The sequence below is a fragment of the Anopheles arabiensis genome, chromosome 3, assembly GCF_016920715.1.
Source record: "Anopheles arabiensis isolate DONGOLA chromosome 3, AaraD3, whole genome shotgun sequence".
In the NCBI taxonomy this organism is placed as follows: Eukaryota; Metazoa; Arthropoda; class Insecta; order Diptera; family Culicidae; genus Anopheles; species Anopheles arabiensis.
Genome location: NC_053518.1, coordinates 24,978,094 through 24,998,558, shown reverse-complemented (window position 1 = coordinate 24,998,558; position 20,465 = coordinate 24,978,094). Strand labels below are relative to the sequence as shown.

General features: G+C 48.3%; 4 protein-coding genes across 8 annotated transcripts; 2 read left to right on the top strand and 2 right to left on the bottom strand.

Annotated features, from left to right (window-relative positions):
- Positions 1–553: 553 nt before the first annotated feature.
- On the top strand, positions 554–9,768 carry LOC120903165 (E3 ubiquitin-protein ligase Su(dx)). Of its 4 annotated transcripts, none has more exons than XM_040312414.1 (7): positions 555–1,015; positions 2,339–3,026; positions 3,814–4,050; positions 4,156–4,625; positions 5,142–7,171; positions 7,249–7,447; positions 7,543–7,812. In XM_040312414.1, exons 3-7 carry the CDS (start codon positions 4,014–4,016, stop codon positions 7,810–7,812), a joined length of 3,006 nt encoding a protein of 1,001 aa, XP_040168348.1. In that variant the 5' UTR covers positions 555–1,015; positions 2,339–3,026; positions 3,814–4,013. The 4 variants fall into 4 exon arrangements, with proteins under 4 accessions (XP_040168351.1, XP_040168348.1, XP_040168350.1 ...); XM_040312415.1 differs by lacking the exon at positions 555–1,015 and adding an exon at positions 1,802–2,252; XM_040312417.1 differs by lacking the exon at positions 2,339–3,026 and having other exon boundaries at positions 554–1,015; positions 5,145–7,171.
- Positions 9,769–9,846: 78 nt separating this feature from the next.
- LOC120903168 lies at positions 9,847–14,470 on the bottom strand. The gene is made up of 5 exons (XM_040312421.1): positions 13,599–14,470; positions 13,091–13,278; positions 12,894–13,011; positions 12,488–12,830; positions 9,847–12,421 (listed from the first exon to the last, which is right to left on the bottom strand). The coding sequence occupies exons 1-5, from the start codon at positions 13,658–13,660 to the stop codon at positions 12,149–12,151; spliced, it is 984 nt and encodes a 327-aa protein (XP_040168355.1). The 5' UTR covers positions 13,661–14,470; the 3' UTR covers positions 9,847–12,148.
- A 395-nt stretch (positions 14,471–14,865) lies between these two features.
- Positions 14,866–15,699, bottom strand: LOC120903170 (probable NADH dehydrogenase [ubiquinone] iron-sulfur protein 6, mitochondrial). The gene is made up of 3 exons (XM_040312423.1): positions 15,438–15,699; positions 15,123–15,302; positions 14,866–15,046 (listed from the first exon to the last, which is right to left on the bottom strand). The coding sequence occupies exons 1-3, from the start codon at positions 15,564–15,566 to the stop codon at positions 14,978–14,980; spliced, it is 378 nt and encodes a 125-aa protein (XP_040168357.1). The 5' UTR covers positions 15,567–15,699; the 3' UTR covers positions 14,866–14,977.
- A 183-nt stretch (positions 15,700–15,882) lies between these two features.
- On the top strand, positions 15,883–20,234 carry LOC120903167 (hornerin-like). Of its 2 annotated transcripts, none has more exons than XM_040312418.1 (4): positions 15,883–16,107; positions 17,475–17,761; positions 17,840–18,481; positions 18,555–20,234. In XM_040312418.1, the coding sequence occupies exons 2-4, from the start codon at positions 17,524–17,526 to the stop codon at positions 19,145–19,147; spliced, it is 1,473 nt and encodes a 490-aa protein (XP_040168352.1). In that variant the 5' UTR covers positions 15,883–16,107; positions 17,475–17,523; the 3' UTR covers positions 19,148–20,234. The 2 variants fall into 2 exon arrangements, with proteins under 2 accessions (XP_040168352.1, XP_040168353.1); XM_040312419.1 differs by lacking the exon at positions 15,883–16,107 and adding an exon at positions 16,480–16,753.
- Positions 20,235–20,465: the final 231 nt, after the last annotated feature.

Sequence of the window (20,465 nt, the reverse complement as noted above, 5' to 3'; positions counted from 1 at the left end):
CCGTCTCACTTGCTCATACATGTTTTGCTTTCGCATAAGCTGATCCGGTAGTGACTTTTTATTAACTGTCTTCATGCATGATCAACATGCTCAACTCCATGTATTTAATGAAATTAATATGTGATTTTTTAATGAGCAACATACGTTAGAGATTTCTTTCCGTACCAAGATTTCGGAATGTTTTTCCCATGTTATTCTGCTATTCTTCTTATTGAACTCAGAGAACACGCAACACGGAACAAAATTGCGCATATGAAATTGAATCAGCCACCAAGTTTGTTTATGTGTTTTCACGCGTCCATATGCGCGAATGGGATAGCATGACACAACGAGCGAGAACATACATGCGCGTAAATTGTCACCAACACAACGAAAGGCATTGACGGACAAAGGTGTACGAAACGTTCATAGTGAAGTGGCAGAGGGGAACACAAAAGTTCGCTTTGAAACGAGCACTGTAGGCAAGTATAGGAAGGGTAGAGAAAATGAGCGAGATGCAGCGATATTCGAACGTCAAAAACCCTCGCCATGTTGTACGGGTACTTGGCAAGATGGATGTGATTTGACGTTCTGCGAATTGGTTCATCGGAGTGTGATCTTTATTAGCATTCGCATTCGCTGTGAAAAAGGGTACCCATTGGTCACACACAGACAGCAAACATTCCGATTGTACTATTCTTAAGTTGCTAATTGTCCGTGCTGCGATTGTGTGCCAACTGTGCAAAGGTCGTAAACAAAGGCCCGAAAGCAGAGGTAAACGGAGCGAGCCAAAGCCGTCGTTGGACTAGCGGAACAAAATCACTTACCACCAGTGAAAACGGAACAACATAGTTTACGGAAAACCTCCGCGCTCTGGTTACGTACCACCACACAACGGTGAAACGTCCTTCGTCTGGTGTTAGCATCGAGCCAGCAATAGCAGCAGCTAGTTGGAAAAAGCATCATGTGAAATCATCCCGTGTGTCTCCGCACCGAAAGGCTGACCACTTCAAAACACGACGGGTTTTACAAGCAGGTGTGTTTTGTTTTAGTTGCGTTTAGGGGGAAGGGATGCGAAAAAAAGCTCATCCCACCACTGCCACCCGTGATTCACCACAGATCACGGTCTGGCCGTGTACAAAACTTAAGAAAGGTGAAAAAGACAGTTTTCTGATAAGTTTCTTATAGGCGCTAAGTGAGGGCAACTAGTTCGGTACGCTTGTTTCGATTATCCAATGAAGCAATGGTTTGAGAGTTAAAGAAAAGGGCATTTGCAGTGTTTGGTGTAATTAAAATCATTCTACAACATCCCTAAATGCGTGTCCCTGTGACCAGTTTGCCAAGAAGACGAAATATTTGTTGCTTTTCCATCGGTAAGCGCGTAAACCATCGGGCAGAGCTGATAATTTCATCAATGGTGCAAATGATAATGATAATGAAATCGTAAAAAGGGTCTTCCACAGAGCTATGCGTGTGACTGTATAAGTGTATGCTATGTTTTTGTGTGTGAGTGTATTATGAAAACGGCAATCAAAATATGTGTACGATAATACAACCCGCAGGGAAGATGATTCAGCCCCATTACCTATAAGAGCCCATTGCCCCTCATCCGTGTTGATAATTTGTGTGCGGAAAGGGGTGTTGCTATTTCGTCACCCGTTAGAGTGTAGTATCACGGTAAGCGCAGTGGTGGTGGGGGAAGGTTAGAGAAAGTGCACTGGCAGGCCCAGACACAACACACCAACCAGCAGTGAGTGTATCCCCGCAGTATCATCGGGGCTTATGTAAGTCATAAGCACTGGCCCCGTCTTAATATTAGATCCCGCGACACCGTCCATCCATCCACCTACCCTTCATCGTAGGGGATGATTTATCGTAGAAAATTGCACGTCCAAAGTGTGTGTACCGTGGGCTGAATGCTGTTCGCGCACTGGTCCAACCTCAGCAGACTGGCCGGGTTAGCAACAGCTATGGCAACCGTACGAGACCGAACCTGCATCCAAGCACGGTGTACACCTTAATTGTTGATACCAAAGGGACGATTGTTTGCCGTCGCATAACGAAGATGTCCCCCGTTTTGCATCGAGTTAAAGCAGTTAACATTGATTGACCATTTTCGTCGCGAATGCAAACAAATCGTTCGGACCCGAGACAGGAAATCGCCACCGCAGGCGTAGTTCAAGCGCCAAATGAAATAGCGCGACAGCGCAAAAATGGAATCGAAGCATGCGAAACAATTGTAAGACACCCATGGAACGAACACGGCGGCGGCGGTGGGCATAGCAATATGATTTGATTACAATAGTGGTCGGCTGTTTTTCGTCGGTGTTTCATGTATTTCTTCTTGCTTGTTTTGTAGGGGCAAGAGAGGGCCATATTCGGTGAAAGTCGACGCAATAAAAGGCGCAAACGTGGGTGCGTGGGCAGTGCGGAATGGTGCACACACATCTATATTTTCGTGCAGCAGAACAAACGGTGAAAGTGGCCCGGTGTACCGAAATTCAACTCCAAATTCACATAATTGGCCGGTGTGCCGTACGGGGAAAAACAGAAACAGAAACTACATCCACCACGCACTCCCGCGCTAGCCAGCAGCGATAAGAGAAACTGGTTGGGCCAAAAGGAAAATAAATTTCCAATTCTACATGCTGCCCGTCCAGCAATTTCACATTTTTCTTTCAACGCTTTGAATCATTTTAAATGATGCGAAAGACGCGCCGAGACAAATGTACAAGATAAAACTCCTCGTTATCACCTCAGTCTCTTGTCCGAGCGCAAGACGGGAAGTACCAAAACAATAAGCTGGCAAAGGCAAAGTACCGACGAGCACAGCACCCTTCTGCTGCTGATAACAGCAGAGGAGGGTCTCGAGGGGGTTTCTATTCGTCGGTTCGCGATTCTGATAACAACGCTGAGTCGGTGGTTCTGGTGGATACGGGGTAATAAGCTGCTGCCCGTGGACCACTTTGCCACTCGGCCTCAGGACTGTTGCAGTGATCATACGTGCGATACGTGCCTTTTAGCTGCTGCGAACGGAAATTGTTGTGGTAATTGTTTTTGTAGGAAAAAAAAAAACGAAAATTGACTAGGCAATGGATTAGCTCTACCGTTGCGAAAAGCGTTTAAAACTTACACAGAGAAGGAAGCTTCTTGGCGAAGAAGCATGTCGGCTTTTCAACGCGATAAACACTCTTCCACGCTCTCTGTCAGTGGCTTATCAGAGCGACGATTCATTGCATCACACACACGTTTTGTTTCAATAATGACTATTTACACACTTGTGCTGGAGAGGATTTATACGTGAAATGGTTCGTTGTTTCGGTATCGTAATGAATCAGCTTTATTGTGATGTTTTGTGTTTTGTGGGAATTTCACAAACTGCGCATGACGTTGAGTTTATTTTCCATTTAAAGAATTAAACAAAAATAACATCAGAGGAAGTTCTGAGTAGGAAACTAGAGTGATCATGTGAGGATATTTGTATGTTCAAGGTGTTCCGTTGAAGAAAACACATGCAGCGGCCGTATAGAAAATACTTAAGTATCATACTAGGCCATGCACCATTATTATACTCCGTAGAAAGGGAAATGATTTGTCTAGATTACACCACAAAGGCTACGGGACAGGCCGCATACTAATAGTAAGGTGCCGCGGCTTTTCTTTCCCTTATTGGTCAATGGAATAGGAAAAGCGGAAAACACGTGGCTTGCGTGCGTGTATGATACCACACGCAACCAAGCGCTCCCTACATTTTATGGTCCTTCGCGACGGGTGGTTGTCGCCAAGAATTCCGTGTCTAAATTTTCCCCCCAATTTCCGGCCCACTCGTTTCAGGACCGTCGGGAAAAAAAACCCATCGCGCAGGAAATCGCTGTCTGCGGCAACGCGTAATCACCTCCATTTGCTGTAGCGCGTTCGAGAACGAAGGCGTAGATTGTTTGATCCGTCGGCCCAGATAGAGAAAGCGGAATACGAAGAGGTGGTCGTAAGTTTCTTCCAGGCACACCCCATCCCAAATATACCCCGGCCGGCAGATGGACGACGGTACCATCCATCAGCTGATTGTGATAAGTACGTATCCCTCCCACCCCCCCACCCCCTCCCCCTGGGGGTAGAGAGTGGAGTTGTTATTAATTTGTTCTTCTATTTGCCTGTTTCGCACATTCCACCCCACAGTCGAGCACGCCACCTTCCGGAGCAATGGCTTCTTGAAGCCCAACCCGTACGTCGAGTTTTCGATCGATGGCAAAACTTCACGCAAGACAGATATCATCAAAAACACCAACACACCGAAATGGAACGAGCGGTTCACGAGCATCGTGTCGCCCGGCTCGGTGCTGCACTTTCGCGTCCTCGACCATTCGAGCTTCCGCAAGGATTCACTGCTCGGCCAGCAGACGGTCGAGCTGGCGGGCATTCTGCGACACTACAACGGTGTGCTCGAACTGCTCGAACTCAACATGGACCTGCTGATCGATGGGACGGGCTCGTCCAAAACGAGTGAACCGCGCCAGCCGGTCAAAGCGGGCGAGCTGGTGGTCGTGCTCGATGGTTTGAAGATCGATATGCGCCATTTGGGTGCGGGTGCGGGTGCAATGCGCGGCAATGAAACCGGTACCGGCAGCGGAATGGTCAACGTAAATGGGGTAAGTGACCTTGTGGCGGGCATTTGTACCATCTAATGCGCAATGTGAAATGTAATGGGGTAATCAGCCGCTGTGTTTGTTTGTGTCCGGTGCCGGTCAGATGCGCGTAGTTTACATAAAGTAAACAATGGAATGGAGTAACTATTTGTTTTTTTTTTTAATTAATTTTGAATATTCCATTTATATATTTGCCATCTGCAGTGAATGCAAATTTCTGACAACAAATATTGATCCACCACCGTTGGTGGGATCATTTCTTAATAAGTGTTTTAAATTATTCAGCTATAAAATTATCTCATTTGCCACGCGTTTGGAAAATCATGCCACGTTGCGTTGGATAACACTGTACGCAAACACACGGCGCTGGTCTCGCTAGCTTACTTTATTGATTTTCCTTCGCTGACGCGTTGCTATCGATTGGTGCTTTCCTAACGCTCATTTTTTTTCGCTCTTCTTTCCCTCATTTTCCCCACCGGGTCAACCTTGCACATGTTGCCTTCGGGTTGCGTTCGTTAGCAGCTGTCGGGCGGTCCTAGCGATTTGGCGCCGAACGGTGTGCACTATCACACGCTACGGAGCAGCATACTGAACGGCGGCATTCGGGCGCGAATGCGTTTGCGAGGCACCGGAGGTGGCAGCACATCGCAACAGCTGCAGCCGGCGTCATCATCCACCGGTGGCATGATGAATCATGCACTAGTACCGTCATCCTCGTCCTCATCGGCGGCCGTGCAGCACCATCAGTCGCAACACTCGCCCGCTTCTCACGCTAGCCAAAGCACGAGCAACAATAACGCCACGTCCACGGCGTCCGATTGTGTGTCGTCGTCGTTAAACGAGTTCAGTATAGCGGGCGGATCGTACGGCACCATGGGCAACGGTATCATGACGGCCGGTTCCTCCCCGAACGGTGGCGGCGGTGGTGGCAGCTCGTCGGGCGCCTCCTCGTCGACGGGCGCTATCCGACGGAGTGGCATCCACTGGGATCAGCAGAACGTTTCGCCGGTGGCCTCGTCCACGGGATACCACGCTCGCCTCGGTCCAGTGTATTCGAACTCGTCGCAGGAAGGCCTCATCAACGGTGTACCGGGTGGGGGACATACAAACACGGCCATGTTGCCGGTGGCAGGTGGAAGTCCTGGCGGTGCAAATAATGGTGGTGGTGTCGATATACCGATGCCGATGGGCGGGAGCTTAACCGATCAGCAGCTTATACTGCAGCATCAGCAACAGCAGCAGCAAAATCCCATCGACGACGAACCGCTACCGGCCGGGTGGGAGATGCGGGTGGACAAGTTCGGCCGGCGCTACTACGTCGATCACAACACGCGCTCGACGTATTGGGAGAAGCCGCAGCCGCTACCGGCTGGCTGGGAGCAGCGGCGCGATCCCCGCGGACGTGTGTACTACGTGGATCATAATACGCGCACCACCACTTGGCAGCGGCCGAACAGCGAGCGGCTGATGCACTTCCAGCACTGGCAGGGCCAGCGGCAACACATCATCTCGCAGGGCAATCAGCGGTTCCTCTACCCCCAGCACGCCCAGCAATCGAACTCGATCTCGGTGGCGCACGAAGAGGACGATGGGCTGGGACCGCTGCCGGACGGATGGGAAAAGCGCGTCCAGCCGGACAATCGGGTGTACTTTGTGAACCATAAAAACCGCACCACCCAGTGGGAAGATCCGCGGACGCAGGGCCAGGAGGTGAGCATGTTGGCGGAGGGTCCACTGCCGCCTGGCTGGGAGATTCGCTACACCGCCAACGGGGAGCGGTTCTTCGTGGATCACAACAATCGTAAAACGACGTTTGAGGATCCGCGACCCGGCGCACCGAAGGGCGCCAAGGGTGTGTACGGTGTGCCGAAGGCGTACGAGCGCTCCTTCCGCTGGAAGCTGAGCCAGTTCCGGTATCTGTGTCAGAGCAATGCGCTCGCGTCCCACATCAAAATAACGCTCACGCGGCAAACGCTGTTCGAGGACTCATACCACCAGATCATGCGGCTGCCGGCGTACGAGCTGAGGCGCCGGCTGTACATTATCTTCCGCGGCGAGGAGGGGCTCGACTACGGCGGTGTGTCGCGCGAGTGGTTCTTCCTGCTGTCGCACGAAGTGCTCAACCCAATGTACTGCCTGTTTGAGTACGCGAACAAGAACAACTACAGCCTGCAGATCAATCCGGCCAGCTACGTGAATCCGGACCACCTGCAGTACTTCAAGTTCATTGGGCGGTTCATCGCGATGGCACTGTACCATGGGCGGTTCATCTATTCCGGCTTCACGATGCCGTTCTACAAGCGCATGCTGAACAAGAAGCTAACGACCAAAGACATCGAAACGATCGATCCGGAGTTTTACAACTCGCTCATCTGGGTGCGGGACAACAACATCGACGAGTGCGGGCTGGAGCTGTGGTTCAGCGTCGATTTCGAGGTGCTAGGACAGATCATCCATCACGAGCTGAAGGATAACGGTGACAAGGAGCGCGTGACGGAGGAGAACAAGGAAGAGTACATCTCGCTCATGACCGAGTGGCGAATGACGAGGTAAGTAAAGGTGGTTTTTAGGATTGAGGCTTGGAAGTAGTCGATTACCATTTATGTCTCATTTTCCTTTCCCGCAGGGGTATCGAGGAGCAGACCAAAACCTTCCTAGATGGGTTTAATGAGGTGGTGCCGCTCGAATGGTTAAAGTACTTTGATGAGCGCGAGCTGGAGCTAATGCTGTGCGGCATGCAGGAGATCGATGTGGACGACTGGCAGCGCAATTCCATCTATCGGCATTACAATCGCAACAGCAAACAGGTCGTTTGGTTCTGGCAGGTAAGTGTCACGGAGATTAGCCCACTGTTGGGCGGCAAGGTCTGTGTAAAGCAACATTCTTATTCAACGTATGTTTTGTATTTTTCCACTTGCAGTTTGTGCGGGAAACGGACAACGAAAAGCGGGCCCGCCTGTTGCAGTTCGTTACCGGCACCTGCCGCGTACCGGTCGGCGGGTTCGCCGAGCTGATGGGCTCGAACGGACCGCAGCGCTTCTGCATCGAGAAGGTGGGCAAGGACACGTGGCTGCCCCGATCGCACACGTGCTTCAATCGGTTAGATCTACCACCGTACAAGAGCTACGATCAGCTGGTAGAGAAGCTAAACTATGCGATCGAAGAGACTGAAGGTTTCGGGCAGGAGTAAGGTACAGGTACTACAGGCAGGTAAAATCTGGCGAAGAAGGGTGAGGAGGACGAGGATAAACGGTATATATAAACAAACAAATGTGATCATTTTATGGGAAATAGTAGTGGTTCTTAGAAAATGGGGGGTTACTCTGAAACGGCGGACGGGAGAAGATCGGGTCGGAGATATGGATTGGGTTAGTTGTAAAGTATAAGTGGCAAGTTTCTGTACCTAGATATTGTATATGAGAGTGTGTGGTTTTCTTTGTTTTGCGAGCAAAGAAACAGTGCAGGATGTGTTTTGGATGCGCGGCAGGAACACGTTTTAAAAGCTTTTGTACGTAGCACATCCGTAGCGGCACGACGGAAAAGGAATTGGGGCTGTAGTATAAAACAATAACGAAACTGTGGCCGCCTCGTTGTGCTTGTGTAAATAATGTTCGAGAACGAGAAGCAATATTTTCTATCGCGCACGTACCCCGGCTAAAGCTACAAATGTGTTGCTTGTTTTGCCTTGTTGCCTGTACTCTTTGTTCTGTATATTAACAGAAGGTATTTTGTTTGTTTGTTTGTTTGTTCGTTTTGTGTTATGGATTTCTATTTAGTTTGCAAAAGAAAGTGAACGTATATGATTAATGGACTATTTTGTTGAGACAGAGAGTGCGTGTGTCGACGGGTATGGTGTGACGCGTGAGGTGTAACAGAATATGGCCAAATAGCAGCTGACGTTATTCGTATGCAATATTTAAACAGATCAGTTCAGTTGATGCAAATTATTTTCTTTTTTGAGTTTTATTTCGAAACCTGATTGAGAAGTCGATGAATAAGGACACATTTCTCATGGTGAGGCCACCCGGTATGATACCGCTTGTCCTATTGCTGTCTGTAGCGTGCTCTGGCAGTAGTTAACACTGTCCACCATGCTGGTCGTTTGCTACTAATGACGTACGGTTGGTTTAATTTAAAAAGGAGAGATGGTTCATACTAACAACAATTCAGCTTGGGCGCAATATGGTGCTGAGGGACCGATGATACAGTAAACGCCAGCTGTGACCCGGCTGAGCACATGACGCTCGATGCGTGCTACATTCCCCATAGATGGTTTTGCATTGCAACGTGTGGTGGTACGCACCATACCAATCGCAATGAAAACGTAAAAAGTGTAGTTTCTAGTGTAATATTGTACTGTGTAAAAAGTTAGACAAATGCACACGGGGGGCGCTCGCGAAGAAAGGTTATAGATTGTTTTAAACAATGACGATAAAGAAATAATAATAAATATATAAATATATATAAATGATGGAAACACACTATTTAAGTATATCGTGGGCACACACTGGGCTTAATTTAGGAGATTAATAAAACAAGAAAAGATACAGTTTAAGTAAACAGAAAGCGCGAAACCGGCGCAGAGAGCAAACGAAACAAGGTATAATACTAGAGAATATCAATAAAATCAACGTAAAATATCAAGATTGCGGCAAGAACTAAGATTGAACCCCATTAAACTCTCTTTGCCCACAGAAACACATCAAAAGCTAACAACACATCTTTGTTGCAGCGCGTTGATGAACTACTAATACCGTTTGGGACCTTTTTTAATTGACGTTTTGTTAAGAAAAGCCATTATGGGAGTCGCAGTTCGGCTGTAACTTGTTTTGAGGTGCTTTGGGTTTGGGAATGACTAGAAGAAATCCCTTTTATACGCGATCTATCGGTATCTTAGGTTGTGGCGTAAAGCGTTCTTTCTTGGAGCATATCCGAAAAAAGATACAATCCGGGAGAAATTAATTTGCAAAATCGTAAAGGGCAATACGATTCCAAGCAGCTTTTTCAAACGAGAAAATACTGCACTGTACAATAAGAATAATTATATTAATAATAGTAACAATACTGTAGTGTCTGCAAATGATGTTGATTTTGTCCGAGACAAGCAAAGAGTGCAAAAATAAAGATATCGATTGAAATGTAAAGGCAAGCTGTCGTGTCATCGTCTCAAAGCTGTGCTGTGGAAAGAAATAGTTTTAAAGGGAATAAAACTAACACCCCTTCCTGTTTTAGTGGGTCTGCATTGAAGAGTTTATTCTCTGCTGTAATACAACTACACTACACTACACACTTGCCGATGAAGATAAGATTTGGGATGTGAAGATTTGAAAGTGGTTGAAGTGGGCAATATATAATGCCACGGTGTAGCTATTGCTATTGTTGGCTTGTTCTTAGAGGGGTTGGAAGAAGAAGTCATTCATATGTTTTGCTGCTCTCTTTTAAGACGGGGACGGTAAGACCGCATTGAAATGCTGAATATTAACGGTACTTGTCGGCGGATATCTTGCGTATCTAAGAAATACAGTATAAGATTGGTACTAATATAGAGTATACCGTGTCTAGCAGTGAAACGAAATCATGGGAAAGTTATTCAAAACGGAGAGACATGTGTGTGTGTTGTATGATCGAGAGTATGATTTCTGGCGGATTTTGTATCATCATTTGGTATGCTCATTTTGGTGTGGGTTGTTGTTGTTGTAGCTGCTGTATCCTTTCCCTGCTTCCCTGCGAAACATTCTTCGTTTGCCTCTCTCCCTCTTTCTCTTTCTCTATGCTTCATCATTTCTCTCACCAAAGGATGTTATCGTACACTTGAAAGGGGTATATAAAAGTAAATGTCTTAAGTAGTGTAAAAAGTGTTGAATAAATTTTGAACCAAATATAGGGTTCAGTTTCGTTACAAAGACAAAACCAAGATACGCTTTCAAGGACGCTTTCCTTTTCCTTAAAAAATACACATTGCACACGCACACACACACACACAAACACGCACACAGACATTCCCTGCAATGACCGAAATACTGGCCAATCTCTGTTCTCATCTCCCCTGCCGACCGCAGGACATGTGCGCCATTATCCTTTTAGTATGTCCTATTGCGTTTCATCTTCCTACGATCTTTCAAAAAGCTATTCCACCCTTCTTAAAACGTAAAAAAACCTAAAACAAATCGGTGTCAATGTTTGTTTTGCTAAAAACAAAAAAATAAAGTAACCTATCTAAAACGTTATTCACAAATCGGTTCCATTCGGAACGCGGTACGTTATGGGGCAACAAGACCAAGAAGCCAGCCTTAAACGATCCTTTTTCGGAAGGATAGTTCGAAAGATCAGCAAATCAGATCCGGCACCCATAACGCACACAGCTTCCTACTGCCCTACCTTCCCGTGCTTCCTATTGTCCCTGTACTCTCTCTCTTCTTCTTCTTTACACACGTGCCTAATCCTACCCGATGGAATCCACGGTACGACGAAGAGCGCGCTGTGTTCAGTCACCATCAGCTGCGGAACTTGTCGTACACCCTAACGAACTTAGCATAAGCGCGCATCACAATCACGCACGCGATAGTAGTACTAGTGGTAGTAGTAGTAATCGTAATAGTAGCAATAATAATCGTAATGATAATAATAAAACTCACAATCGTACTAATCATAATCACAATCAACGCTTTACACTTATCCGCACCGTAGTAGCGCAGCATAACGCCCGGCTGGGTCGCCTTTTCGCCGCCGCTGTCACCCGTTTGCCGCGGTGGTCGTCTACCGTCTGTGCTGCTACTCGGCGGTGTAAAATAATATCACAAACTCACAAACCGCTCGATTCCGGTCCTCCCGTTGCCATCCGAGACAGGTTGTGGTGGAGGTGTGTGGGGGAATGGCGCACCGAGGTGCGTTGGCAACAGCTTTCATAAAGCGATCGGTGCGGTGCAGCAGTGCGCCTGCCAGCATGCCCGCCCGCCGTTCGCAGTGGGTGCGGCGGCGGAAGCGACCGGAACGGGAAACGTAATACTAAAATTCCAACCACCGGTACTACCAGTACCAGTCTGCTGCTGGGCGCTGGGATGCCCCAATCGGTAGGGTTTGCTGTTCCTTCGTGTAACACGCAGCGCGAGCAGCAAGCAAACGGCGAGGGAAGCAGAAGTAAGGTACAGCATCAGCATCAGCACGAGCGAGGATGAGGTGAGGATGCGGCTGGAAAGATCGTAGGAAGCGTGCGCACGATCGGCGCCGATCGTTCGCCGCTCACACCGATGGTACGGGAAGAGATGGGAGAAGAGATCAATGCAACAGTCGTCGGCACAATGTTGGGTCAGTCCGTGGGGACTACTGCTACGGGAACTAGTGCTAAGTCTATGGCAACGGTTGTTGCTATTAATGTTGCTACTACATTCAGAATTGGGATAAATGTACGATTCGCTGCTGCTGTTGCCGTTGCTACAACTGATGGCCGGCTCCGGCCAGTCGGTTTCTCCTGCGGTAGGCTCCCAGCAAAGCAGCGCATCGTTACGGTCGGTTTGCGACGCGTGAAGTCACCAGAGGTTCTTCGGCAGCACATAACCATTGTTGCTGAGGCCGAACTTGCCATCCAGTGCTAGCAGTGCTCCGGTCGGCAGCTCGGCGTCCCCACGCTGGTGCCCTCCTCCGCCGCCACCGTTGGCGCTGCCGCTCCTCTTCATGCCACCAAAGGCCGCATCGTCATCGTACGTGGTGACCGTTTCCTTGCGGCCATCCTTCGTGGACAGTGTAACGGTCGTTTGGGTGTTGCCCTCGGAGTCGCGAACAGTACGACGCGTTTCGTATGACTGTGTGAACAAAAAGGGCGTTAGCAAAAGGGACATTCTCACAAAATAACACCGATAAATGCTTACCCCATCGGGACGGCGAATCGTCTGCGAGATGATGCTTTGGCCGAACATACGCGGACCCTGGAATGCACCCTCAAACAGTCCCCCCTCGGGGAAACGCTGCCCAAGTCCACCGTGGTTGCGTTTCATCGCCGGCTTCGAGACGGTACCGCCGGTCAGGTGGTTCCTCTGCTCGGTTATACCATGAATCAGATCCATCACCTTCTCCTCGTCCGTCGGCTTGCGGCGGGCGGCTGCGCTGGAAGCGCCAACCGTTTCGTTCCTCTCCATGCGCTTCTTCAGCATCAGTTCCTTCATGTCCGGTGTGATGCGCTGCAGCAGCGAATGCAGCTGATCGGCGTAGATCCTACCGTAGAAGGAAAGTTCAATATTAATCACTTTTAACAATCTCTTCGCCCATGCCACTTACTCTCCATCCAGATCGGTGTCTTGCGGTTTCATCTGCTTGCCAATGTCACGGATCGATTCTTCAAAGCCTGGCTTCAGGAAGTCTTGCTTCAAGTCATGATCAAACATCTTTACAGACTCTGGAATGAAAATGCAAATTAAGTAGGCGATGCTGGTAACATTTTTTTTTCTTTTTCTGCCGTACTCTCTATCTCTTACCGTCGTACTCGTCGAGCGACTTCCACATCTCCTGCATCTGCTGCTCGAAGTACTTCTGCATCTCGATCGGGTTGGTGAAAATTTGCACACCGTAAATTTTGCGATTATCAAACAGCTCGTCGTCGCTGTCGTCCTCCTCCACCCAGATCGGCTTGCGGAACTCGTCCTTGAGCGTTGATTTCTTCTTCCTGTGTGTGTGTGTGTGAGAGAGAGAGCGAGTGAGTGAGAGTGTAAATATTGTGAAGTAAGATAAAACAACGAGGAATAGGAAAATGGGAAGAATCATCAAATGCATGGACAGGCGCATACACGACCCCGGGGCATGAAAAACCAGGCAAGCGAGCAGATGAATACACGAAGCCGGGAAAGGCAGGAAGAAGGAAGATTGCTCATGATGGTGGTGCCAGGGGAATGGAATGGAAATGGAATCGACAAAGTTGTTGTTTTGGAGCAGTGGTGAAGTGCAAAACATACACTCACACACCCACCCACAGCCAAATCCACCTACCTGTTATCGTCATCGTCGTCCTTCCGGCCGTCTAAGCCCATAAATTTTTTTAAAAGGTCCATCTTTACGACGCAAATTTTGATGCCTTTTAAAGGACACGGGGGTTCACAAACCTCTACCTCTCTACCTCTGCCACAGAGCAGCGGGGCAGGTTGGCAGGCAACAACAGCACAGTAGTAGGCGGTGGCGGATGGTTCGTTCGGCTCTCAGCTGATTTTATGCGCGTTTGTTGTGATGCGGAAAATCGCTACTCGATGCTCCTCGATTGGCCCGTTTTGCTTGATTTTACGCGAAGATTAGCTGGGCTCGGCTGTGTTGTATGGACGAATGATCACAGCAGCAAACACAAACACACCGACACACACACACAGACACACAGTCGGCGGAGAAGGGGTAGCGTGTCTGATGCAAGGATCCGGGTGTTTTACCAAAAGTCACGTAGGAGGTCACCTTTCAGGCTTGCCGTCGTCACCTGATGTTTTGCGTATCGCACCGATGGCCCACCGTGGAATGTAGCGTTTTGTTTTGTTTCGGGATGGGATGAGGAAAAGCTAATTTTCCGTTTCTGCTGCTGTAACGAGTTTCACAACCACACGACGGTGGGACGCGAAGCGAAGATGAAACCGAAACGAAAAACCGCCCGTTGCCGTCGCCGAACCAACGTACCGTCGAAAAGGTACCAAAATATAATGCGAAGGAAGAATAGAGTTTTGGTGAACTAACTATATAACAAAGTATCGAAACGGGAAACTTTTGCTGTCGTTTGTTTTCCTTGTGTGTGTGTTTTTCACTCGATTGCTGCCGCTTGGATGGAAAGGTTCTAGAAAAGTTCGAAGGCCCGACTCGACTGATAGTGAAAATCTCCTATTCAACTGTCAAACCTGCACGGGGGTGTGTGTGCGTGTGTGTGTGTGCCTGTGATGCGCGTCGACACGCAAGCGCTGCAGCGACCCTTTGCAAAGCAGCGTGTATGAGCGAGACAAATGCATAGCAGGTCGTTTGCGAGAGAGCGAAAGAGAAAGAGGTACATTTTAGCTGAAACAAACAAAATCGAGCCCGTCGGGGGCAGGTTTTTGATTTTTGCTGATTATTTTAATGAGATTTTAATTGTTCGGCATGGTCGAAAAATTGCCCGTTTGCAAACGTTATTGCTAATCATCCGAAAGTTGTTTAAACGGGCAAAAGATCAATTTTAAAAACTATAATCCTCCAACATCGCAACAAAAACAATTAAGGTCAAGGGACAAAGTTTCGATAACGGAAGGGATTTAGTTTTGTTTTTATATCCTCCGTTTATTTGACTAAAGGTTCAACGAAGCAGCATGACGGGCGTATTTGTGTTTGTTTTGTTTAATCACACAGCAAAAAAGCAAGCAGCTTCAGTGATGATGATCGATCTTCTCGAAACGCTGCCCACAGTATCCGCAGGCATGGGCACCGGGTTTGTCCTGAAAATGGTGACAGTATTGAATTTGCTGCTATTTTCCCTCTCCCCCCACTTGGGTTTTAATATAGAATCTTTACCAAATTGATGTACACTTTGGGATGGCCAAGGGCGGGATCGGTTCCACCGTCGCAGCACACGACGCGCTGCTCCGACTTGACGATTGGCAGCTCGTCGATCAGCTTAATGGCCCAGTTCGGGTTGACCACCTTGGTAGCGTTCACGAAACGGGCATTCCGATAGTCGTTCGCTTCGTAGAACTGAAATAGAAACATTAATGCGATAAATGGACATTCGGAAATAACAACCTGGCCAGCTCCGAAAGGCATGGGACTTGCGTAATCGTGCCTGTGGTTTGGCAGTCAGTCGGGGGGGAGACGGCTCTCTACACTTACCTGTCCCGTGTGTGTGATTTCGTCCTTAATGGTGGCGCACTGCGTAGCAAGCACCTGGGTTGTGATGGAGCGCGTGCTGACCACGTTCGCCAGTCGCCGGGCGGGCGAAAGAATCATCCGTGAGGCCATTCCGGCGTGTGATTTGTTTTTCTGCTGCTGAGCTGAGCTGTGTTGTTTTTATTTCGATCGTGCGACACCGACTTGCAGCGAAATTGGCAGCTGATCGGGGTTTGACAGCTGTGACAGCTGCGCGGTGAATCTCGACTATTCGGGCGACGTAATAAAAATTTATCAACAATGTTTTATTAATTAAATAAGTGTACGAAATAAATGTCCAGAAAATCACGAAACTAGTTCAAAGCATTCGCGTATTTTTCGAACGTACCAGAGACACATTATTCCGTCATTGCATTTAAGCACGGATAATCGAACAGGCCATCGAACTGCCCGAGCAGCTGTCAAAAACACCGACCCCGAAACGAACCAGAAGAAAAACAGAAACAAGTGCTGCAGAGTGTCGCAAGAAACGCTCTTTACAAAATGATCTGTGAAAGAAATTAATTTCACCACCAAAAATGGTGTACCGAGCACGCTGCTAGAAACGTTCCCGCTGTATCGACGACGGCTCGCTCCTGCCCAGCCACGGTTGCCTCCCAATCCACATACACAGGTAAGGAAAATGCGACGGTCCGCAGGCTTTGGGGGTCGCACTTTGTTTACGTGCATTTCGCGTTTCGCACGGAGAAATCTCCAATCGTCGTTGCAAGCGCAAAATGTAAAACCAGCTGTGGATGTCCCATGGAGGTTCCCGCTTTTTTTATCTGCCGGGTGGTTTTGTGGCCTCCCACCGGTCACTCCCACAGCAGGAATGTTGTTGCTGCTGCTGTTGTTGTTGTTGTTAGTGGTGTTGTGGCAATTGCTGCTTTGCCTTCACGCCAGCAACCTTGCTGGTTGAAGTCTCTTGGTATGCGTACACACGCCTTTACCTGCGTGTGCCTCATCTGATCGGAGAAGGGTGGAGGGGGGACGAATGTTGGAAAGCAGAGCGCGGAAATTTGCGTCGAAAACTCGAGCTTGTTGCAAATCCATCTCTCGGCAATCTTAGAGCGCAGACCAGGCCGGGGTGCAGGGAAGACGAGAGATATTTTCATCAACTCGAGACGGGGTGGTGATCGCGTTTGTGACGATACACAGTGCGAGCATTCCAACATAAGGTGGAAAAGTGCAGAATAACAGTTCGCTGCGGGGATCGCTACAGCGTTACCAATCAACACAAATTCAAGGGAGATCGTTCAGACTGCAAGTGCAAGTGCCATGTGAGTAGAGTTGAGCTGAGCTATCCATTCACAAAAGAGCCACGGATTAGCCTACCAAATTGTGCATTCATTAGCAAGTAAGGGTCGTTTGGAGTGATTTATGGCAATAGAACCACGCGGTCAGAAGCGAATGGTAAGCTGCCATGCGTTTACCGTTACTTGGGCGAGACGCATTTAGAAATCGTGAAACAATGCCTACCCTGATGCGCGGCGCTCGGCAAGAGATACGGTTTTGTTCGTCTCTTTGGACATGTGAAAGTGGCCACGGTCGATGTAGGCCAGCTCGTGTTGGCAGTTTCTCTAATTGCAGTCGCCATCCGAACGCAATCAGTTTTTGCCACGATCGGACATTGACCGATCAGAATGGGGGAGGTGGTGGGTTAAGCGAAGAAAAAGGGTGAGAAAGGACAAAGGCAGATCCTTAAAAGGATAAAGTTGACACACCCTGCGGAAGTATGAACTAACTGGCCTAAAAAAAATATCTTTTCGAGGACACGACTGCTTTTCGAGTCTTTTCATGGTACACGACTGCAGTACCAGTTGGAAGTGAATGGGGCAGATCGAGAAATAGTTGGGAAGATGTAGAAGATGAACGGAAATAGGCTAAAAACGTCATGCTTCATTGGATTTGGGGCCGTTTTGTGCTTTGCTTTCCGAAGACTTCTTCATTAGCTGTGCGTGTGGCCATGTTTAACGTTTTGTTTTCCTCGTCTCGTCGTAGTATCGAATCTTCGCTAGTGAACGGGTGAAGCTATACGAACCAGGCAAGCATGACATCCGTGCAGAGCCAGGAAGATCTAGAGGCCCGTATCGCGCGCATCAAGAAGCGCAATGAGGAAATCGAGAAGAAGTACCGGGAGGCGGAGGAGGACCGGCTGCGCGCGATGAAGGAAAATGCCATGGTGGAGACCAAACCTCCGAAGGATGACGATTGGCCCCGGGAGCATAAGTACGACAAGATCGATTTCAACTACGAGCTTGACGAAAGCACGCTGGCACAGCTAGAAGGTAATGGAAAATGGCTGCCAGTGGGTCTGTGCTGACAGAGCAGGCTTCGTTTAACGTTTAAATTGTTTTATTTTACAGAGAGAAAGAAAGAAAAGAATGCCTTCATACAGAAGATAGCGAAAGAGTATAAGGGCTTTGCGGAGGGTGAAGGGCCACCACCGGATCCGGCGTACAGTTTTCTGGCCGACGTAGAGCGCGACGGTGAGAAAGCGGCGTCAGGTGCGGCGGCTGGTGATGGAGGAACCGCCCCAAACAACAATGTAGCCCCGTCAGCCAATGGGAATGGTAGAAGTCCGCCGGTGAAAGGGGCCGATCATTTCGATCGCCGCAATCCCAACAATCGTAGCGGACATCGGCCACAAGGAGGACACAGGGAAGCGGCTGGCGCAACACCCGGCCAGGGTGGAAGAGGTAGAGGAGGGAAGCAACATGGCCATCATGGTCATCATGGCGGTGGGACGAACATTCAGCGTTCGTTTTCCACCAACGAGCACGACGGTTGGCGATCAGCTACGGGGGAGCAACAGAGGCGTGGAGCCAGTGGCCGTGGAACGACACACGTGACACACGAAGGAGGTGGACACTGGAGGTCACGCGGTGAGCACCATGATGGCCAGGAGCATCGCAGCAAGGATGATAGCGGTGTGCATGCCTCGGCCAAGCTGGAACCGAATCTGACCATTTCGATATCGCGCGATGGCGAGTTCAAGAGTGTGAAAGGTATGGCGCCCCCGATAAGATAGTTAAATTTCAATCGCTTTAGCTATAAGATACATTTCTTCCCATTTTGCAGTAACATCTCCCCCAATCATCGGCAGTGGACGAGTTGGGCCTCGTCAGCCGGCGAAGCCTCAATTTCAGTTTCACAGCGGTCCGGGGGATCACAACCAGCCATCGCACGGTGGTGGTGGTGGTGGCCACCAGCAGCACCTACCGCTGACTGCCAGTGCGGGCCGCAAGGACGCACATGCGGGTGATCATTTTAATCGCAACGCTACCGGTCGGAAATCGGATCGGGTCGGTGGAGAAAGTGCCAAAAAATCGGGACCCACGAATGGCAAGGGTGGAAGTGGTGGGTCCCAGAAGAGTAGCAGCAGTGTGCAGGACCGATTGAACCGCAACCGTACGGCGGCAATCGCTACAAGTAACGATAAGAACGAGAACATCATAGCTACCACTGCTACTACTACTACTACTACTACTGCTGCTACCAAACCCAGCTCGACACAGCCCGTGTCCGGTGCGGCAAAGGCAACACTCAAAACGATTTCGAAAATTATTGAAAAAAATGCAGAAATTGATGAGAAGCTTGCCCGCGAACTGGCACGGGAGAATGAAAAGCTAGCATCGAAGGTAAAGGAACTACGCCTGCAGCAGGAACAGTGAGTTAGTGTTTGGTGGGAAAGGAAACGCTTATTGGTTTCCTGTTGGATTGTTAGGGAGTGTCCGTCGAATGGTGTAATGTGTAATCTCTCCCGCACGTAAATTTTAACGAAGGCAGCATTTTTTTTATTTCTTTTTTGACGAGTTTCCGATAATGAGTGTAGCTGTTTGTGAACTCATTTGGGAAATGATTCACCGCAGTGGTTTTGTGGAAGCAAATGCTTCCTGATTTTAGTATGTTAATTGTTTATTTATCTTTTTAAACTAATCGTACACTGTATAGGTGTACGGATTTGAACGGGGAGTTGGACGATTTAAAGCCTAAGTTTTCAATGAATAGATTTTACTGTTTTGTAAGTTATTTGTGGCTGCCCAAAGTAACAAGATTCTCGTTATGAGATGAGGTTTTTAGATTTCAAATCAGCAAGCTCTTATGCAAAGGCTTATACGATTTGCGTCAATTGAGTTGATGCACATCGCTGTTTTTTTAACAGCGATATAAACGAAAAGACTAGACTTGGGTAGAATGCAATAATATAGATCGATGCTTCAAGCTGATGCAACACAGGCAAAGGAAGAGGATCGTTTGTATCGTTTTTTTTTTTAAATTGCGATCGAATCGAGCTGTCTGAGCTGTACTGATTTATTCAAACAATTATTTTAAACCCTTGATTACGCTGGTTCGCTGCAAAACTACACTATACGCGTACGGGACGAAAACGATGTGCGAAGGCAGTTAAACTATCTGTTCTGCAAAACATTGCGCAACGTCGCAACGCAACCGGACCGAGCTACGCATACGATAAGCATTTAGTTCTTGCAATTTCTGCATTGCGTTTTGAGTGTGCACACGCTGTAGGTTGTTATTTATTCGTAACAGTAACCGCTTACGTTTAGCATTTTAATGAAAACATAATTCGATTTTTAACTATTGTTTTAAACACTCCCTCCCCCCTTTTTAATCTGTTTATCTTAGTCTGTTCTGTTCAGCAGCAATCAATCGGATGGAAGATGCGAAAGGTCCTAATGTATCGTGATTGTGTATGATAAAAACGCTGCTAATATATATTAACGCATGCATTGGTACGAAGGATTGGTGTTTATTCATTGATGATGACGTTGGTATCCTATACAAAACATAATTCCAATTCCGTTTGTCCCATTTGTGTGAAAGTAAGCAATTTTCGCAGAAGAAACGTGCCAAAAAAGTGCACCAAGTTCAAAAGTCCCAAAATAAAATAACGGCCCGTTTTGTCCAAAGAGTCACCCGTTGTGCAGCGTACGCTACAGTGTATGCCAAAGCAACAGCACACCTGTCTGA